The sequence below is a fragment of the Vombatus ursinus genome, unplaced genomic scaffold, assembly GCF_900497805.2.
Source record: "Vombatus ursinus unplaced genomic scaffold, bare-nosed wombat genome assembly UNPS02001287.1, whole genome shotgun sequence".
Taxonomy (NCBI): domain Eukaryota; kingdom Metazoa; phylum Chordata; class Mammalia; order Diprotodontia; family Vombatidae; genus Vombatus; species Vombatus ursinus.
The window spans coordinates 12,122,472-12,142,354 of NW_020941065.1; the positions used below are offsets into that span (position 1 = coordinate 12,122,472).

At 49.3% G+C, this 19,883-nt stretch overlaps 1 protein-coding gene across 8 annotated transcripts in view; it reads right to left on the reverse strand.

Moving 5' to 3' along the window:
• The window catches only part of GIT2 (GIT ArfGAP 2), a 49,806-nt gene that overhangs the window by 18,079 nt on the left and 11,844 nt on the right, over positions 1-19,883 (reverse strand). For 4 of the 8 annotated variants that reach the window (XM_027863285.1, XM_027863268.1, XM_027863259.1 and 1 more), the window contains exons 3-14: positions 19,466-19,578; positions 18,547-18,652; positions 15,620-15,706; positions 15,326-15,456; positions 12,961-13,055; positions 11,675-11,720; positions 10,718-10,769; positions 9,620-9,692; positions 9,082-9,179; positions 8,206-8,317; positions 5,079-5,221; positions 3,628-3,777 (exon numbers count right to left, since the gene is read on the reverse strand). In XM_027863285.1, coding sequence (XP_027719086.1) covers positions 3,628-3,777; positions 5,079-5,221; positions 8,206-8,317; positions 9,082-9,179; positions 9,620-9,692; positions 10,718-10,769; positions 11,675-11,720; positions 12,961-13,055; positions 15,326-15,456; positions 15,620-15,706; positions 18,547-18,652; positions 19,466-19,578 — 1,206 coding nt within the window. The remainder of the gene's footprint in view (positions 1-3,627; positions 3,778-5,078; positions 5,222-8,205; positions 8,318-9,081; positions 9,180-9,619; positions 9,693-10,717; positions 10,770-11,674; positions 11,721-12,960; positions 13,056-15,325; positions 15,457-15,619; positions 15,707-18,546; positions 18,653-19,465; positions 19,579-19,883) is intronic. The other 4 variants (XM_027863294.1, XM_027863278.1, XM_027863251.1 and 1 more) reach the window with 2 other exon arrangements.

Here is a 19,883-nt window from a genome sequence, read left to right on the forward strand (position 1 = left end):
CACGGCCACAAGCAAACATCCTTGCGTCAGGAGGCCACCATAAGGAAACTCATCAATAGGAGCGCTCCTCCTCCTCTTTAATGAGCATCTTTTCCAAGCGACTACTAAGCGTGAAAGGTCAGACACAAATCCTGCTACTCTGATAAATATGAAAACACGGAGGCAGCTTACAACTGTAGCTAGAACCTGAAAGAAAACTCAAAAACCCCAACTCCCTACTAAAAAAAGCAAAATTCAAAAATGCTGTGATACAGTGGATTGCTAAAATAAATCTATTCTTTAAAATGAGTTACCAAGAACTGACCCTCATGTTCCTTTCTCAACACCCCTCTGCCCCCTCTGGACCCACCCCACCATTGCTGGTACGCAATGCACGAACGGCTGCAGTGAGGTGCGTCCACTCGGAATCCAAGTAAGAGGCTTATCCCCGAGCAGGTTCAGAGCACAAATGACTGGATGGGAAGGGTTCACCGAGTCACCTGCTTGTGTCTCCACTCCAAACAGGTTTTCTTACTGCCAGAGAAGTGATTCACCTAACACAGCCACATGTACAGGCTCTGAGCTCTGCAGAAACTGACCCTCTACAAAGATGATTTTTTTTTTTTGGCTAGGCAATGGGGTTAAGTGACTTGCCCAGGGTCACACAGCTAGTGAGTGTTATGTGTCTGAGGCTGGATTTGAACTCAAGTCCTCCTGAATCTAGGCCGGTGCTCCATCCACTGCACCAACTAGCTACCCCCAAAGATGATGATTTCCACGGTCCAAAGATGAGCATTTCTGATTTCTGGGCCCCTCCCTGTATTTAACTGACATGATGTACTTGGATAACCCTTAATGGTGTTCAACTTGTTAACTCTCAGATTTCATCACTGTTTCAAAAATTGTGCTAGGAAAAAAAAAATCCCCTAGCTTAACAAGCCAAGATCTCAAGAGACTGTCTCCAATGGAAGACACGCAATGAGTGAATGTGGGCTGGCAAATGGGTCTTTCGCCCTCTGTATCTCTCACGGGAGTAGAGGACATAAAAGACTGGCAAATGAGGTTATTTCTGGTGACATGTGACAAATTTAGAATGACCACTACAAGAGCAAGACGGACCTTGGAGGTCAGCAAAATGGCAGATGCAACACATTTCCAGAAGAAATCACCTTCCCCAACCAAAACCAGGTCCCTATCAAGCCCACTTACCTGAAACCTTTCTGGCAAGACAGAGAACCATGAGAGCAAAGGATAAGGGGATGGATAACACTAGCTGGGCCCTGCCAGGGGAGCGCTCCAGCCCTGGGGGTTGTAGTCAGAGCTGGAGGGGTGCTGGCTTTATGTACGTCTCCTCCCCTCTTACCATGGCCGCAGCTACGTCTCAGAGCCCACAGGAGGGCTGGCATCTGGAGCCAAAGTGAAACAGTACTGGGAGAGGCTACAGCCATAGCCTCGCACACACAGACTACACCTTTCACTAGTAAAGGAGGCTAAGAAAACCTCCGTACTTAAAAGTACTCTCTTTTTTGGGGGGGAGGTTTCTGAGATCACGGTCTGAAAGGCATGAGTACCGGGGTAACAGGGACAACTCGGAGGTATTTAAAAGAAGCAGGGCCTTCAGACAGCATCGCTGCAAACAAAGACGATCCGGCCCCTGTGCCGAGCCGCCCCCAGCCTTGTGACGGGCAGTCACCCTCCCGGGCCCTTTGCAGAAGACACTTCTACCCCCAGGGCCTATTTTCTCCAGGTTCGGACTCCCATACTATGGAATAATCAGGAACGCTGTCTTCTATGGTTAAAGGACAGAGCATGACTCAAAAGACTTACAAAGACAGAGAAGAAATGCTTCTGCTCTTCCTTTACAACACTTATTCTCTAGAACTAGTGAATGCAACCACTGTAAGCTGATTAAACTCTCATTCTCAAAAATGGGAGTAACAGAAAGAACGCAAGGGTTGAGGGGAAGGGACTAAGTGTTTATACAGCACCTACCACGTGTCAGGCACTGTGCTGAGAGCTTTACACTCATGACCTCGTTTGATCCTGACAACCCTGAGAGGAAGAGGCTGTTACTACACCCATTTTACAGATGAGGAAACTGGGGCAAACAGAAGTGAAGTGACTTGCCCAAGGTCACACGGCGAGTAAGTGTCCAAGGATGAATTGGAGCTCAGGTCTTCCTGAGTCCTGGCCCAGAGCTGCACCCCCTGAGCCCCCCAGCTGCCTAAGTTATGTGAAAAGCATAATATTTATTAGAATACTGGATCTCTTACTTGGGAAGTCTCAGAGCAAACCAATTTCACTCGTCCATCCTTCTGAATATCACTTTAAAGTATTTTGAAACATGTCCTTATTTCAGATGCTGGCTTACAGAAACTTAACACGGTGCTGCAGGTTAACTGTACCCACCACTTACTAAGGGCAGGGCAGCTGACTTATGGTTTGGAGAACGGGGCGCAGCACGGAACAGCAGAGACAGCCCTGGACTTTCAGTCAATCTATGCTGCATTCCTGCCCTTGAGACTGACGCCCTGTGTGACCCTGGGCAAGTCATTTCTCTCCTCGGCGCCTCACTTTCCTCCTCCATCAAATGATCCAAATCAGGCCTCGTAGACGTAGAAGGAAAAGAGACCTTAGTCTAACTCTCAGGGAGGTGCCCAGGTCACGCTACTAAGTATCCGAGGCAGGATTTGAACTCAGGTCTTCCGGGATCCAGTCCAATGGTTTTCACATTGCTAGGAAGCAAGGTACTTTTGGAAGGCCAAACTCTGCCTGATGACTAACGTAGCCTCTGCGGATCTGGAACTGTAACGACTCATTCGCTGACCCGCGATCCAGAAACAACTTCGTCGCCACGACTGCCCAGTGACCTTTAAGGCATGAGACCCGCTAGACGGCTGGCTACTTGGGGCCACAACTTTTCTCCCCAAGACTCCCACGCAGGACGCCCTTCACCCCTGTGAGCCTTCCTGGGAACGATCCAGCATCTTGTCAGTTTTCTGAAGACGCTACGCTAATCCCGGCACTCCTCTACTGGTCTGTAACTCCGGATTTGCTCGAGGAAGGAGGCAGTAAGTGCTAAGAAAAAATAACCCATCAAAGCTCTCAAAATTCTTTTGGGCCACCCTGGGAGGCAGCAGGATGCTGGGTTAGACATCAGAAAGCCCTGGGTTGAAATCCTGGTGCCACCACGTACCGTCTTTGCCTCCAGACTCTCAGGCCCCTCCCATCCTGTAATCTGGCTGCCAATCCACTGCGTTTGGCTCACGTGGGTTCGGATCCTGCCCTTGTCATTTGGAGCATAAAAGGCAGCAGGGCACAGTGGGCACCTGTGAGCAGAAAGGTTCAACTCCTGCCTCATACACTTAGCTGCATCCCCTGGTGCAGGCCCCTGCTCCTATCCCTGCCTCAGTTTCCTCATCTGTAAAATAAGTTTGAACTTGGCGGCCCCTAAGGTCCCTAAGGCGCTAATTCCACGACCCGTGATGGGCGCCTCCTCTCAGACCTCTTCCAGCCCCGGGGCCCCTGGTGCCCACCACCAGAGAGGCTTCTCACGTCTGTCAGGGTGGCCAGGACACTCTCCCCTCACGCTCGGCGGACACCGCGGACTATCAAAGCAAACCGGGCTTTGTGCGGTGCGTGGGTTACCTTTTTCTGCATCACTCTCAGCTCGTCACTCAGGCTGTTATTCACCTTCATGAGCTGCTGGATCTTTGCCTCGGAAGCCACCAGAGCATTTTTGATGTCCATGAACTCTTGGATGGGGACTGGCCCGTCTGACAAGTCGGAATCCAGGCTCTAAAGATAAACCAAGAGGAGAAGAGTCAGCAGGACAGAGAGCCCCGTGAGAGGCCCCGAGCAGACGGTTGCATGCTCTGGGGAGCCGCGGCAACGCGGCCTCCTCCTGGCACTGCGCCTGGGCACATGAGGAGAGGGGGCACAGTAAGCTGAAGATGCCCTGGGCGTCCTCCACCTCAGCCATGGCTGCCAGCAGACAGTAAGCAGGCATTTCTCACAGCTCCTGGCTCCTTGCCAACGGAACACGTTCTGGACGAGTTCAGCTCTGAGTCTAGTAACCCAGGGGAAAAGCCGTCCATCCAGCCGAGGCTCCGAGGGCCTGAGCCTGAGCCCGGCCAGGCCACATCTGTTCTCCATGGTCCCTCTCTGGGCCTCATCCTCCTCCTCTGTAAATGAGAAGGGAGCAGGGCTCCAGAGGCCAGGCTTCCCTGACGGGTCTGTTCTGGAACTGTGACCCCATTTTTCACCAATTTGGGGTTCATTACCTCTAAAGAGTCTGGAGGTACCAATGACGGAACACTTAGGGTTGGGTCAGGAGAGGCTGGCCTCATTTAATAACTAAGCAGCTCTCACAGGCATAGCTTTCTTTACTTCCCTGAGGCCCATTTGCACCTTTGGCCCAACAGATAATGAACTTATTGGTAAAATGCTAACAAGTGACATTTGTAAGGTGTTTTAAGGTGGGGCTGCATGCTTTACAAACACTCTCTGAAGGGCAGCTAGGTGGCGCAGTGGCTAGAGAACTGGCCCTAGAGTCAGGAGGAGCCGAGTTCAAATCTGCCCTCAGACACTTACTAGCTATGTGACCTTGGGCAAGTCATTACCCAGACTACCTCCAAAAATAAAACCAAAAAAACAAACGTTCTGCTTGGAGCCTGACCATAATTAACCCTCAGAGGGGAATACTCTTATCATCTACTCTACTGATATTAGGCAGAGTCTAGGCAGGATTAGACCCAGAACTCTGTAGCTCCCCTTCCCATGCCTAAACCACTACAGCAGGTATATCGAACTCTCTCCAAAATTTTATGAACCAGATTAAAAGGTAATCAGGGAATGGTGAACAAAAATAAAATAAAAATATACCACGACACAGATAGCATTCATTTGTGGTCTTTGCTTCTCTCTGAGTCTGGCCCCACACTCCTCTCGGTCAGCTCACGCCCCTCTCAGTCAGATAGCGCCCCTCCAGGTCAGCCCACGCCCCTCCTGGTCAGCCCGTGCCTCTCCCAGTCAGCCCGCAACCCCTCTCGGTCAGCCCGCACCCCTGGCTGCAGGGGCCACCCTCCCGGTCAGCCCACCTTCTGCCTGCTTGCTTTACTTGCTGTTGTCTCCAAGTCTGGATCTTCGTCAGACGCGACGCTGTCATAGTCTGGCTGGTCATTGTCCTGACTCTCCACGCTGGGCTGGCTGCCGACGGCTTTCAGGATGAGCTCCACGTTGTCTACCAACAAAAGCAAACAGAGTGACATCAGCCGGAGAAACGAGGCCAGGCCAGACCCAGAAAAGCGGCTCTGCAGATCATGTGACTCAGCTGTGAGGCGCCCTGAGACCAAACAGCAGAGCTCACTCACTCCAGAAAAATCACAGCAATCAAAGCCAAGGGAAGCTCTGTGCCTGGGCTCTCCTGTCCTCAGCCCACGGGAAGGCAAACGGCCGGCAGAGGGGACCTCAGAACTGGGGGGGCAAGGGGGGGGCATGAGGAGAGCCTCCCCGATCTCCCTCAGCAGCCTCCCAGGGGGGCACATCCCACCCCAAAGAGAAGGTCACTATCCCCCACCCCAGGAAACACTTAATGACGGTTTGCTAAATCGAGTGAAGTGACAAGAAATACAGGTCAGCCATCGCTTAACCAACCAAGTCTGAGGCAAGTGTAAGAAGGCAAGGTGCTGGTCTGCCAGGAACCCAGGAGGAGGGGCTCTCTACGTGCGCTGCCTCGGTGCTGAGAAAGACAGAGGCAGTGATGAAGCACTCCGGCGTACTCCAGAGCAGAGGAAGAGGAAGGCTCCGGGTTCGACCGGAGCCCAGACGGCCCATCCCACAAAACTCTCTGGGGCCTGGGCCCTGCCTCTGGGCTCATCCAAACACATTCTTATGAACTAGTCTGCTGGGCAGCCTGGCAGTCGGCTGCTCCCTGGAATGCTGCGGCCCCCCCAGAAGTCTCATCAAGTCTCTTAAGCTGCTGGCATCAGACACCCGCCTACAGAACAGATCATCTCTGGGGACACTGACCAAACCAAGCTCGTGAGCATCCGAGGCCGAGGACCAGGCCCTGCACCCACAGCTGTCTCAGCAAGGCTGAGGACAAAGCAAAGCTGGGCCAGGCCGAAGGAAGGACAGAGCTACAACTCTACAGGAGACGTCAGCCCAGAAGGGACAGGGAACTGCTGAGGGTGAGATTCTGAAGAGCCAAAGGCGCTGTCCACAGAGACTGGGAATGCTCAGGGAAGTCCGGGAGTCAGACATGTAAAAGATGTGCCTGGAAGGTGGAGGCAGGAGGAGGTACGGGAGGATGGATGGAAGATGGTGGCCCGGTCCTACACAAACAGGCCAGAACAAGCTGGGCCTGAGGAGGGAGGCCACATCTTGGCTGTGCTGGCAGGAAAAGGAGGGCACCCAGGTCACGCCAGCCACGCCATCCTCACTTGCTTCGGCACTCTCTGCACCAGAAAGGACAAAACAGAAATGACTGAGAACTGATGTGAGATGACGAATGAGACGATGAGACGATGAAGGAGAAGGCGAGAGAGCACCGAGCTACCCTGTCGTCAGTGAACACGGCCAAGGCACTTTCATATCTGCAAGATCACAGGAAGTGAAAGAAGGGCCCACCATGAGCCTGAATCCTCAAAAAAAGAAAGAGTGTGACTGAGGCCTGGGAAAAGTCAAGAACTAATCACTAAGGGATGGTGTGCAAACGCCTAGAAAAGGAGGCAGCGACTGCAAAGCCAGCAGGACTTCCTCAAAGGCCACGCCACGTTAACCTCACTTCCCTTTCTGACAGGGTCACCACGCCTGTAAATCATAGCAATGTGACAGAGTCTATGGAGACCTGACCAAGTATTTGATGAAGCATTTCATGCTGTTCTCATGGAGAAGATGGACGCATGTGGACTACATGTTAATACAACTGGACGAATTTGGGATCAGCCTCAGTTATTTTCATCATAAATTCCACAAACACCAAATGTACAGCTGGCAGAAAGCTGGGAGAGATGGCTAACACAATGGATGCTACTAGTCAGTCCTTCCCTCGCCCCCTCGCCCTGGCAGCTGAGAGCTCTGGGCTGAATTTAATCCAAAGGGATAAATGGAAAGGCTTACATTTGGGGGAAGGCCTGCTTAGACAGCAGCACCTCACAGACATCTGGGGCTTTAGCAGGAGTCAGCAGTGGGGTACGGGATGGAGGCCAAACAGAGAATGGGATCGTGGGCTGCACTGAGAGGCAGAGCCTGTAGGAATCCAGGAGGTGACTGTCCCTCTGTCCTCCTCTGATCACCGGAATTTAGAAAACATAGTGCTCAGCTAGTATCCAGGGCAGGGCAGCTAGGATGGTACAGAGCCTTGAATGCAAGTCCTACAGGGAATGGCTGAAGGAGTGTCCAGCCTGGAGGAGACTAGAGAGAGCAGGACAGCTGGCTGGCTGCAAAGGCTTCAGAGGCTGATGTGTGGAAAAGGGGGCAGACGAGTCCTGCAGCCCAAGGGACAAAACCAGGATAGGAGGAAGCCAGGAAAAAGCAAACTGAGACGAGATGCTAGAAAAAATTTCCCAAGACTTAAGAGCTCCACCTCAAAGCAGACAGGGCCACCTCAGGAGCCCGTGGGTTTTCATCTCAATGGGCATCTTTCAGAAGAGGCCACGGCTGCCCCTTTCGATCTCTACATCTGGCGATTCTGTGAGGGTGCAGGACAGCTGGGGAGATCTAGCCGGGAACAGCTGGATCACGCCCAGCACTCTTTCACCCTCAAATACAATAATCCTTGCAGCACCAGGATCTTTGGAGTTGAAAGACCATCTCTTAATGGTCTGAAACTAAGTCTTGTAGTTCTGTAATGGACTCCTCAAAATGGACTCCTCTTTAACCAAATTCAAGTTTTGCTCTTGGGCTAACTTAAAATGTCATCTCTGAAAAGAAAGCTGCAGGTGACTTGGGATCTAAGATGACAAATCTCAGCAGCAGAACATTACTTTGAAGGGAGCTGGGTCAATCCTGGAGGACTTTTCCATAATGCTGTGATGTCTGTCAAGAGTAAAAGCCCCAGGACTGTGGGAAAAGGCTACGTACAGTCTCGCTGATGGGCAGCTGCTTTAAGCATATGTGCCTTAAACTCTAGGCTGGCCCCTGCCAGGGTGAATCAGGGAGATGGGGACAAGGTAAGCAGACTAGAAAGGAAAGTATGGCAAGGCGGGAGGCTGCATCCGTCACCTTTCGAACCGCTGCTCGGGTTCCCCTGCTGTCTCCTCTTGGCATCACTCAGGATGTCTATGACCAGTGTAGCAAACTCATGAGCGTTAAACCGGGCTAATTTCTGTCTGCCCTGAGGAACAAAAAAGCATGAAAAATATTTCCAGCTGTTTCAGAGGCTCACACATAACTTCTCATTGGTCAGGCTATTATTGTCTGTGTGGTCTGAGAGACAGCTCTGAACCACTAGCTCAGGCCTCGCGGGTGCTGGGTGTGGACCCTCCCTCCATCAGTGCAGAGGACGCCCTAACAGGCAGTTCCAGGAGTTTGAGTGGCTAAGGTCTCCACCACCTGGGGATCAGCCTCTCCACTCTGATGCATACTGGCCCATCCTCCAGGCCTCACCCATCTGCTAAGAGCCGCCAAAACCTGAGCCTCACTGGCACAGCTTTCAAGCACCCAGCGACACGGCGATGTGAGGGAGGCCTTCAGAGAGGTCAGACAGGTTCAAGCACAAGGAACCACAGCTAGAATAGCACCCAACAGTGCCCTTCCTCCCAGGTTTATAGATAGTTATATAGATTTCACAAGACTAGTCACTCTTACACTGCCCAGTGACTTTTGTGTGCAAAATCAAACGACACTATCTAATGTTTTCTTTTTAACACTAAGCCAGAGTTCAATCAGAACCTGTGATGAAAAACTGATCCAAACTTAAATTAATTTTTGAGGAAACAGGAGGGGGCTGGTTATAAAATGTTGATACAAGCTTCAAGAGTGCCAACCATAAAGACCTGCTTGCTCATTTGTGCCCACTACAAATCAGAACGCCCCGCGCCCAGACCGAGACTATGACACAGCACATACTAGTAAAGAACATCCACAGAATTTACTTGCCTGGTTTCTTGTTGAAGAATATTCCGGATTCACTGGAAGGAAAGGGACGGCTGTTGTTTCGGTTACCAAAGTGCTATGGTTCTGGGTTGCAAGCCACACTAGTGAGGGAGAAGAAAAGGGCCAGAGACGGCAGCTCATTACAACGTGGAGCGACAATGGGGTCCCCCAGACACCAGGGCTTCTCAGTTCCCCACAGGGGTCTGTGAACTTGGGCTGTTGTTTGATACGCTGCTAACTGTGCTTCAACCTAACAGGCTTCCTCTGTACTCCTGAGCACTCTGCTTTATACACTGAAAAGCCTCACTCTGAGGAGGAAGGGGTGCACAGGCTTCCCCACACGGGAGAACGGGAAGGGCTTCTGCATTACACACACAACAGGAAAATAACGAAATGTGACTTTGGTAAAGGAGCTCCCCAGAAAGTAACACTCCCCATGAAAAACTGTACAAGCACAACATTTAGATAGCAAGAGCCTAAGTCCCTTCCAACCAACAGCTGAGGGGAAAACAGCCCATTTTGTCCAGTCTAAGTGAGTCACCTGCATCAGTTTCTCGTCTGTCAACTTCGTCATACACGTCCATGGCAAGCTCCTCAAACAAGTGGTTACTTAGCTGAAACAAAAATAAGAACCATGAGTAACAAGGATTATCATGAACAACGAAGATACGATAAATTCCCCATGTTGTATCTGTCACTCACAGGATGCACGCTCCTCATCAACACAGAAAGGAGTGAATGACTGTTCGTGATCAAAGTCTTAAAATGGCACATAGTAAATGCCCTTCATCCACCCACCCACCCACCCATCCACCCACCCATCCATCCACACATCCATCCACCCATCTACCTACACATCCATCTACCCATCTACCTATCCATCCACCCACACATCCATCTACCCATCCACCTATCCATCTACCCATCCACCTATCCATCCATCCACACATCTATCTACCCATCCACCTATCCATCCATCCACACATCCATCTACCCATCCACCTATCCACACATCCATCCATCCATCCATCCATCCATCCATCCATCCATCCATCCAACCACATGACCTCGCTGGGGCAGACTGGCACAGTGGGTCTCTCATTTCCTCAATCCTGGATGCTCTAACTCTCCTAACATGACTCAAAACTTCCCTGGCTGCTGTATCATATCACTACCATCTTACGGGGTAATGGCTATTATCAAGACACCTGTATCCTTCTCAGTCAAAGTTCTGTTTAGCTCTGACTTCACTCTTCATTTTAGCTTTGGGAAGTTGTTTTGAATTTATACTTATCCATATTCAATTTGACTGTGCTGAACAATGTTCTGGGTGGTCTAGGTTTGGGGAGATGGTGTCAGCCTCAGAGCCCGCTCCTTCTGTTGGCAGACTCTGGTAAGCGTGTACCTATGCTTCTGTCAGAGCCATTCATAAGCATGCGAGACAGCCCCAGGTCCAGCACAGACCCCTCACTGGGGACACCACACCACACCACACCACATCACATGTGATACGAGTCTGGCCATTTAAGCAGCTGTCAAACCCACTGCCCAGGCCACGATGGAGTTCCACCTCTCTTGGTATTTGGCTTTGCTATGAGTTCCACACTACAGTTTATTAATAGCATATGGAGATACTCACAGATTGAAGTTTCTTCTTAGCAGCTTTTGCTAATTCAGACAAATCCAGGCTGCTAAGAAAATTCACAAAATTAATACAAATTTCAATATGAAAAACAATTAAGAAAGCCATTTTCATAAGCTCTGTAACAGTTTTAATTAACAATCCAAGTTTCCAACATTATACCTAATTATAATACAATTCAAAGGGATACTATAACACCACCAACACAATCATATTACAGTTAATTATAACCCTGGGATATAATTGTGACAGTCAATACAAGCAGCCATAGGATACCCCAGCAGAGCTCAGTGGCAAATTCTAAGCAGAATCAGTTGGTCATATTAATTCTTTCCTTCCTGAAATATTAAATGCTGGGAATATTTTATGGCCAAAACCCTCCTACAAATTAAAAGACAAAATAGATTACTCCCAAGCTGATACTTCTTGGGGGAGAAGTTATGGTTTGTGAGGTAAAAAGCACAATATGCTCATATTGGGGAGAGGAGGGGTTGGCCCTCTGCTAGGAACCCTGTGTGAAGGCTCTGGGAATTTTCTCTCAGAAACTGGTGGGATCTGGGGGCTAAAGAAGGGCCTGGAGAAGTTCCTTTAGGTGAGAAACAGGCTGAGAAGCAAAAGGATCCTCCTTCTAAGAGGAGAAACACAGACTCTGATCAACTGGTTAAAATAATGATGGTGACTCAGGAGAGCTGTTTTGGTTTGGTTTTTTGTTGTTCTTTTTTTTTTTTAAGTAAATCCATTGTGTATTTTTTGCAAACTTGCATTTTATAAATAACTAAAATCTACAGTGGTTTACTTACAGCTGTCTTATTTCCAATTGCAAAGCCATAAAAGAAAAAAATGTATGGACTTTGTTATGATGTATTATTCACAATGCCACAAGACACTTACAGGCCACGAGACACTTAACATCAGTGGTGTGTAAAATGGATTTTAGAATGCAGGCGATCCTACCTGTCTGCCATCTGAGGTATAATAAAGTGCTGTCCATTTTGATGATCTGAAATAGAAACCAACCTAAGGTTTGTTTTTATGCCTTGAAAACACTATAAAAGTTCTCTGGACTTCATGTCAATTCACATTTTCCAATTCTTCTTTGTTTTTCCACTTAAATTGTCAGGCTGCTATTTTGGATTTCTGAAGGCCTGCTCAGCAGCCACTGAGCCATATTACTCAGGCAGGGCCTCTGGGGCCAACCAAGGCCCAGATAATGGGGCAGAATGGGCCAGGAGCCCACCTCCTCTGCTGACCCTTACGTCTTAGTCCTTTCCAATGTGGTGGTCTGCAGCCACAGAAGGGGCATTTAGAAAAGGTGACTTGGTTTGGGGTAAGGACTGCTCACATGCTATTGACTTTGCCGGGCTTCATCACGATTGAGGACTACCTCTGAATTAATTAAATGGCACAGAATCTCCTAGAAGCAGGACTAGGGAAGGAAGTTGTTCATGCTCTAAAAAGGACCTTCCACAGTCCAGACTTTCCTACTGACAGCCCAACTTGAGCTTTTCAAATGGTGCTCTGGCCTAGGGTCAAATGCCTTCCTATGTGCGAGTGAACTGTCAATATGTTTGCTGCTAAACACTGTTCTCTGGGTTTCTATGATGCAAAATGAATGAGGCAATTTCTGGCATGAGGAAAGGCCAGAAATATCACACTTCTACCAGGATAATCCCTGTTGGCCATACCATTTTGGAATTACATTACAAACACAAACCAGGAAAAACTGGAGGAAAGAATTTATATCATTTTAGTAAATGAAAAGGCCCAGCTTGTATCAAAAAGATCTGGCTGGCACACTAACTCTAAGAAAACGAATCCTGTTTCCAGGCCATTATCTCTGGGGATGACCCCCCTCCCACCTCCATAACTGAGAGACGTCTATGATCAGAAGGCTGACTTTTCCCATTTCTTTTCAATAACCAAACCCAAACACAAGATCCGCTAAGCATGGCAAGAAGTTCCACATTACAGAGTGGCCACACTACTCCTGGCTATGCCATAGGGCTCTGACTCCTCTCTAATATTCCACCCTCTGGATAAGATGGAGAGAAGGGGCAAATCCAAGTGTTCTGGCCTCATACCACCTCCATCCTATAAAGGACCAGCAGGCAGTTTTCTATAATTTCACCAAAGAACCTTTCTGTGCAAAGCTCCTTAACGTGACCCAAGCTGGCCTTGGCCTGTTGCCCCCAATGATCTGACCAGGCTCACGGATGCAGGGAAGCTGCAGGCCTGCTCACCTGGCCTCCTGCCACACAGGTAGAAGGCGAGTCTGTCCGTGAGTTCATACTGCACCTCGACCAGACGTTCTGCCAGCTCTCGGTGCCCTCCTTGTCTGCCGAGAGAAAACAAAGCACCGTCTGTGTCACACACGGCTCACTGGCTTAAAACACCAAAGGACAAAGACGCTTCTGAGGACACCTCCAAAGCCTGACCAAAACTGCCAGTCTAGAACAATCAGCCTCCTTCTACCAGGGGAACATCCTCTGGTTACAGCCACCTTTATAAAAGCAAGACTGCACTAAATACAGACCCATTCCTTTTCATGTGCAGAACACATATTTGGCAGAGAATTTAATCGGATTCAACCACAAGCATTTCTTAAATCACCTATGGTCTACAATCCTAGCTGCTGAGGATAAAAAAAACCCAACCAGGGACAGCGAGGTGGTGCGGTGGATAGAGCACCGGCCCTGGAGTCAGGAGGACCTGAGTTCAAACCTGGCCTCAGATACGTAACACTCACTAGCTGTGTGACCTTAGGCAAGTCACTTAACCCCAACTGCCTCAAAAAAAAAAAAAAAAAAAAAAAGACCCAACCAAAAAACTCAGCTTTCAAGGTGTTTCCATTCTGCCAGAGGAATGGACCAGAGAGGGACATACACAAGAGTAGTGGTTTGAAGGAAAAGCCTGTAGCCCAAATGGGCTGGAACACAGAGGCTATAAAGAGGCGCGACATTCAGAACCAGCATTTCTAGAGGCTTTAAGGCTTGCAAAGATGCCTCACGACAATCCTGGAAGAGAAATGCAATTATGGATGCTGGGTGTGAACTCGGGTCTTCCTGACCCTACATACAGCATCAAGCAGCTGCCTCAATGGTTGGAAGGCAGACTGCAAGAAACCTTCCAGGCCAGGCGAAGGTGGTTTTCTTTGTTCTAGAGGCAACAGAAAGCCATTGAAGGTTTCTGAGAAGGAGAATGACACAGTTAGGCATGTCATTCTAGATTTTTCTAGGGAACTGTGTGGACTAGCAAGGAGGGAAGTCAGAAACAGCAGGGAAACGAATTAGGAAGCCATGCCAACGGTCTGGGTGTGAGCTGCTGAGGGCCTGAGCAGGGGCAGGGGGCAGGACATTGGGGGTGAGATGCCCCAGAGGCAGCACTGAGAACACCCAGCCAGTGATAGGCTGGGCGGGTTGAGGAGGAGAAAGAGCAAACAACCGCTTTGAGAGAAACGCAGCACTCTAGGGGGAGAGCAGATCCACTGCAGGCGTTTTCTTCTTGAACGGCTGATGCGACACCCACAGAGAGATGTCCGGCAGGCAGCCAGTGAGGTGAGAAGTCACTTCAGCAGAGACTGTGGCTGGACCTCCAGAAGTGGAAGTCCCTTGTGCAGAGGTGAGGTCAACGGGGGACCCCCTCACTTGGTGAGGAGGAAAAGGACGATGACAGAGCCAAGAGCGGGCAGAAGGCATCGGCAGCTGGGCTGGAGGAGAAGCAGTACCACCAAGGGGGCGGGGGCGGCGGTTAGTGAGGAGGAAAACTGAGAGAAGGCCGAGGGATTCAGCAGCTCAAAAGGCCCTCGGAACCCCGGAGAGGAGGCTCGCTCAGCCGAGAGGCGGGATCAGACGCCAGATGAATGAGGAGTGGCGGCAATGCGTACAAATGGTGACTTCAAGGAATTTCCAAGAACGCAGAGAATCTGAGGTTTTAGTTTAATAGAACCAGTAAGAAGATTTACTAGAGGAGCACAGAATGGCATCTAATCAATATTTTTCACTGAAATCAGAAGGGGAAGAAACCCAACCCCCGACACGCCATTTTCCCGCGGCACCTGGATTCACCACATCGTCATCGTTGTAACTACCGTTGAGCTGGTTCACATGCTTTTGTCTCGTCTGCCCAAGGAGACTCTAAACCCCGTGAAGACAGGCCCGACTGTGCCTCTTTGCTGCTATCCAGCCTCACCTGTGCTGAGAGCTTAGCCAGTGCTTCTCGACTTAAGAAAGTGAACCTTGAACAATTTCCCTGCTCCTCACACGGCTTCCGTGTCAGCTTTCCAGCTTAGGAAAGGAGCCTGCTATACACTCTGACATGACAGCGCCTCCATTCAGAGCCAGAACAGGGCCAAATGGCACTGTGCCTTCGACCCAGAACCTACAGACACATGACTTCTATTCCAATGTTAAGTTTGGGAGCAATTCATTCATCTGTTTCAAATGTCTTCATCTTGTAAATGAGATGACAGTGGGTCTTTACCTCCGAGGGGCGTTAGATGCTAATTGCAAGCACTTTAATTCCATGGCCGTGGAATTCCTCATAAATTCACACAAAGCTCACCAGTCACTGATGGAGAGGCGCACAGGCACAATCTGGGGCTCTTACCTTGCATAATCAATGGGGGTTTTCCCACTTGAGTCCTGGGTGCCCGGATCGGCCCCATACACTGCCAATAGCTCAGCCTGCAAAATCTGTCCCGCTTTGGCAGCCACGTGGAGTGGGGTGTTTCCTTTCTCCTAGGAGTAAGAAGTAATAAGAAGCAGACGTGATGTTTACACAAGAGAATCATGACAAACAAATGTTTTCTAAAAAATACAACCAAACAACTTGATTGTCCGTTGCATAAACCAAACATACTTAGCACTAACTTAATGCTAATATGAGAATATACTTTCATACAGGGTGAAAAAAGTTGGCTTGGGCTCCTAAAGACAGCAGCCTTAAGCATGTTTCCAGATTTCCGGTCCTCACACTCGAATGGAGTTGCTGAAAAAGAGGAGAAAAGGTGCATTAGAAGAAGAAAGGGAAGGAGCAGCACCCTAGACCCGCCGCTGGTCCGGGACAGCTCGGTTCCCTCTCTACAAGGCTCTGAAGGGGACTCTGGCAGTTCCATGCCATGAATGGGATTTGAGGAGGACCACCGTCGTACCCAAGTCCGGAATCCAACCAGCTGAGCTGTGCTAAAGCTTTAAGTGTCTTCAGATGACAATTACCTGTGCCTTCTTCTTGGGTCAAACCAAGAATTTTGGAATCCAACCATCCCCAGGGACATGGAGTAATCTACTGTCCTGTCAGTGCCCCAGCTCTAAGAGCGAAGGACCAGGGTCACAGCAGCTTGTACAAAGAATCTGAATAAGGCCAACCTTGTCAGTGAGCAGAGGTGGACGTACTCCCTGGGTAGTCATTAAGCATTTATTAAGGGCCTACTATGTGCCAGGCACTGCGCTAAGTGCTGAGGACACAAAGAAAGGCAAAAGCCAGTGCCTGCCCTCAAGGAGCTCCCAGTCTAATAGGGGAGACAGCAGGAAAACAATTGTGTCCAGGATAAACTGGAAAGAATCAACAGAATTAGGGGGTACTGAGAAAGGCTTTGTACAGAAGTGGGATTTTAGCTAGGCCCGGAAGGAAACAAGGGAAGCCAGGAGGCAGAGATGAGGAAGCAGAGTCCCAGACAGGGGAGAAATCAGGTGACAGTGAGACAGTCAGGAGGTGGGGCGTCTTCTGAGGGGAACAGCCGGGAGGCCAGGGTGGGGCTGGATCACCCTGGGACAGTGCAGGGGAAGGGAGGAACCCAAGAAGGAGTAAGAATTCTGGAAAGGTCAGAAGAGGCAGCTTAGAAAGGGTTTTAAAAGTCAAAGGGATGATTTTTCTATTGGATGCCAGAAGAGACAGGAAGCCATTGGAGCCAAATCAGAGAGAGAGTAAGTGTGACTGTGTTTGAGGGCTGTGTGTGTGTGTGTGTGTGTGTGTGTGTGTGAGAGAGAGAGAGAGAGAGAGAGAGAGAGAGATCTGACCTGCACCTTAGGAAAATCACTTCAGTGGCTGAACGGAGGCTGGACTAGAAAGGGGAGATGCCTGAGGCAGGCACACCCCCCCCCTGCAGGCTATGGCAATGGTCCAAATGTGAGGTGATGACGGCCTGCACCAGAGGGGTGGCAGTGTCAGAGGAGAGAAGGGGGCATATTCAAGAGATGCCTCAAAGGTACAGTATTGGTCCTGGGTACCATATTGGATCTGGGGGGTGAAAGACGGTGAGGAGTCCAGGATGACTCCTAGATTGGGAGCCCCAAGGACCTGCAGGATGGCAGTGCCCTCAACAGCAATGGGCAGCGGGGGAGGGATCAGGGGTAAAGATAACGAGCTCAGTTTTGGACACGTCGAGTTCAAGATGTCTACTGGACATCCAGTGTGAGATGCCCAAAAGGCAGATGGAGACACGAGACTGGAGGTCAGCAGAGAAATTTGGGCAAAATGGATAGATTTGAGAATCATTAGCATAGAGAGAGTAATTAAATCCATGGGAGCCAATGAGATTGCCAAGGAGTCGAAAAGAGGGAGAAGGAGGCCCAGAATCAATATTCTCAAAGCAAAAGCAGTCTCCTCCTTTCATGCCAGCTTTTCATAGGCACGAGAAGGCTGTGGGCCCTCCACAGATAACAGCTGAGTCAGCCCACAGGACCCCAAGCTCAAGAACTCAGACACGAAGGCCACTCAGCCCACGGTCTGCTCCGTGGACCGTCACCCACAGGCCTGAAAAGATTCACATTCTTCCACTGGCTTTCTTCTGCTCACTACTAATGCTACAAGGGCAGAGACAGAAAGGAAATGAAATGTGTCCACTCAATAATATCCATAAGTATTTAGAAACAAAGAATTTCCCTCACTTTATACACTTTAAAACATCAAAAAAAAAAACCCCAAATTTGAAAAACATCTGTATGAAATGCAGACTGTGCGTTCCCTTCTTGGCCAAACACAGCTAACGTGAACTGGAGAGGCAGCAGCATATGTGGGGCAGGGTGCTGCCCTTGGGAGTCAGGAAGACTCGAGCTCCAATCCTGCCTCTCACCGTTCCCATCGCCAAGCCTCAGTTTTCTCATCTCTAAAACAAGGAGGGGGAGGAGCTGGTCTTGACTGTTTCTGAGGACCATTTCAGCTTTAGCTCTGCAAGGTATGATTCTGCAGCCACCAAGCTTCCGGGACTACAAAGGGGAAAATCCCATTGTCCAGCGTCCTGGCCCCACTGCACCTGAAGCACTGTATTCAGGCACATTTGAGAAGGAACTCTGATCAGGGTTGTAGAGAGGATGCAGAGAAGACGGGACCAGGGGAGTGAAGGCCCTCAAGTTCTCACAGAGGGCTGGGTTAAAGGAACTGGGGACATTTGTCTAGGCGAAGAGATGGCTGGGAGGATGGCAGCTGAGACGTGTGATAACAGCAATTTTAAAGGTCTATCATGTGCAAGTGGCCCCAGAGGGCAAAGTAACAAATTTAAATTTGATGGGGGTGATGGGGGGAGGAGGCAGAACTCTCTAACAATTACAATTATCCAAAAGTGATCATCAGATTGACCCCAAAATAGAACCAGCTGTCCTGCCTAGTGGCGGCTCCCCAGCACTGGAGACCTCCATGCAATGGAGATTCTGTCCATCTCCAGTGCAGGGGCCGCCAACCTCATGTGACAGAGCTCTCAATGACCCAGAGGCTACAAATAATGCATGGTTTTTACCAAACTGATTTTTCTGACAAAATAAAAATGGTTCAAAAACACTGAGTGTTTGCCTAGAATTGCAGTGATTTTTAGAAGGAAAAAGTCCCAGGCTTACCTTGCTAAGGTCTTTGGCAGTAACACTGTCATCATCACGGCAAGGTAAGCGGTGAACAAAAGCCAGCATCTGGTACTTGGCTCGGATGAATTCCGCTTTATTGGGACTAGTTAAAAATCAAAACCGAAAATCAATCGCTCGGAATTCCGATTTATCATTCCCTAATCTTTAAACCTCAGGAGACCCACAAGCCTTACAAGACGCTGAAATGGCTTCGAGTTCCACACTGAAGGGGTTAGTGGGGCCTGGCGATGTCTACTATGGGACAGCAGTAGCAAGAATACGACTCCCCTCCCCTACCTATGCACCTCAATACCGGTTTACTTTTCTTCCTTTTTTGGGGGGGGGGGGGCAAGGCAATTGAGGTTAAGTGACTTGCCCAGGGTCACACAGCTAGTAAGTGTTATGTGTCTGAGGCCGGATTTGAACTCAGGTCCTCCAGACTCCAGGGCTGGTGTTCTATCCACTCTACCACCTAGCTGCTCCTATACCTGTTTGTTTTCATAATACTACCATGGAACTGAAAGCAAGGGAGCTACACAAGATGCCTGGCCAAGACAGAGGGGTGCACAGGACCTAGAGCTCCTGACAGCACTTCAGGGCGTTTTCTACTAAATGATACTACATTTCATTTAGCCTCCTAAGTTTGTTTTATATACTATAATGACTGTCTTGGTAATTTGGGTAGCAAATGGAGAATCAAATCAACAAAGGTGTACAATAAATAAAGGTGACTATGTTTGCGGTAAGTAGCTCATCCACACCAATCTCTCCAACGTTCTCAATACTGCCGCCTGCTTTAAGATCAGGCTCATCATTTCCTTTGCTGCCCCTGTGAGACTAAACAAAAATAACAGCACTGCTTTAAATGCCCCCCCCAGTTACAAAGAAAAAAGGTATTTATAAACTTTCCACTCACTGCACTTTATCCTGTGGATTAGCTTTCCGCCTCCCACTCATGATGGAGGCAGGGTCCAGCAAAGAATGTTCCCAGATAGAATTAGCACCATTGTTATACAGAGTTTCAACCATCTAAAAGCAAAGGTTAAAAAAAAAAAGTCACATTTTAGTTTCTGCTCATTTAGTAATGAGCAATGCATGGAAATGAACTCTGTAGAGTTCATGAAAACTAAACTGGAGAGTTCTAGTTTGCAAAGGCTGGCCACCCCCTGACATCAGTGTCAGGAATAAAGAGGGTGCCTAGGGCCCTAGTTCTCAGCATCAGAGAGTGGTATGCTTGAGGAGCAGAAGCACAAAACACACGGTGCTCTCCCCAGAGCTCCACTGCACCACTGTCAGAGGCTATAATTTCGGAAGAGTTCTTCCCGACTCCTCAG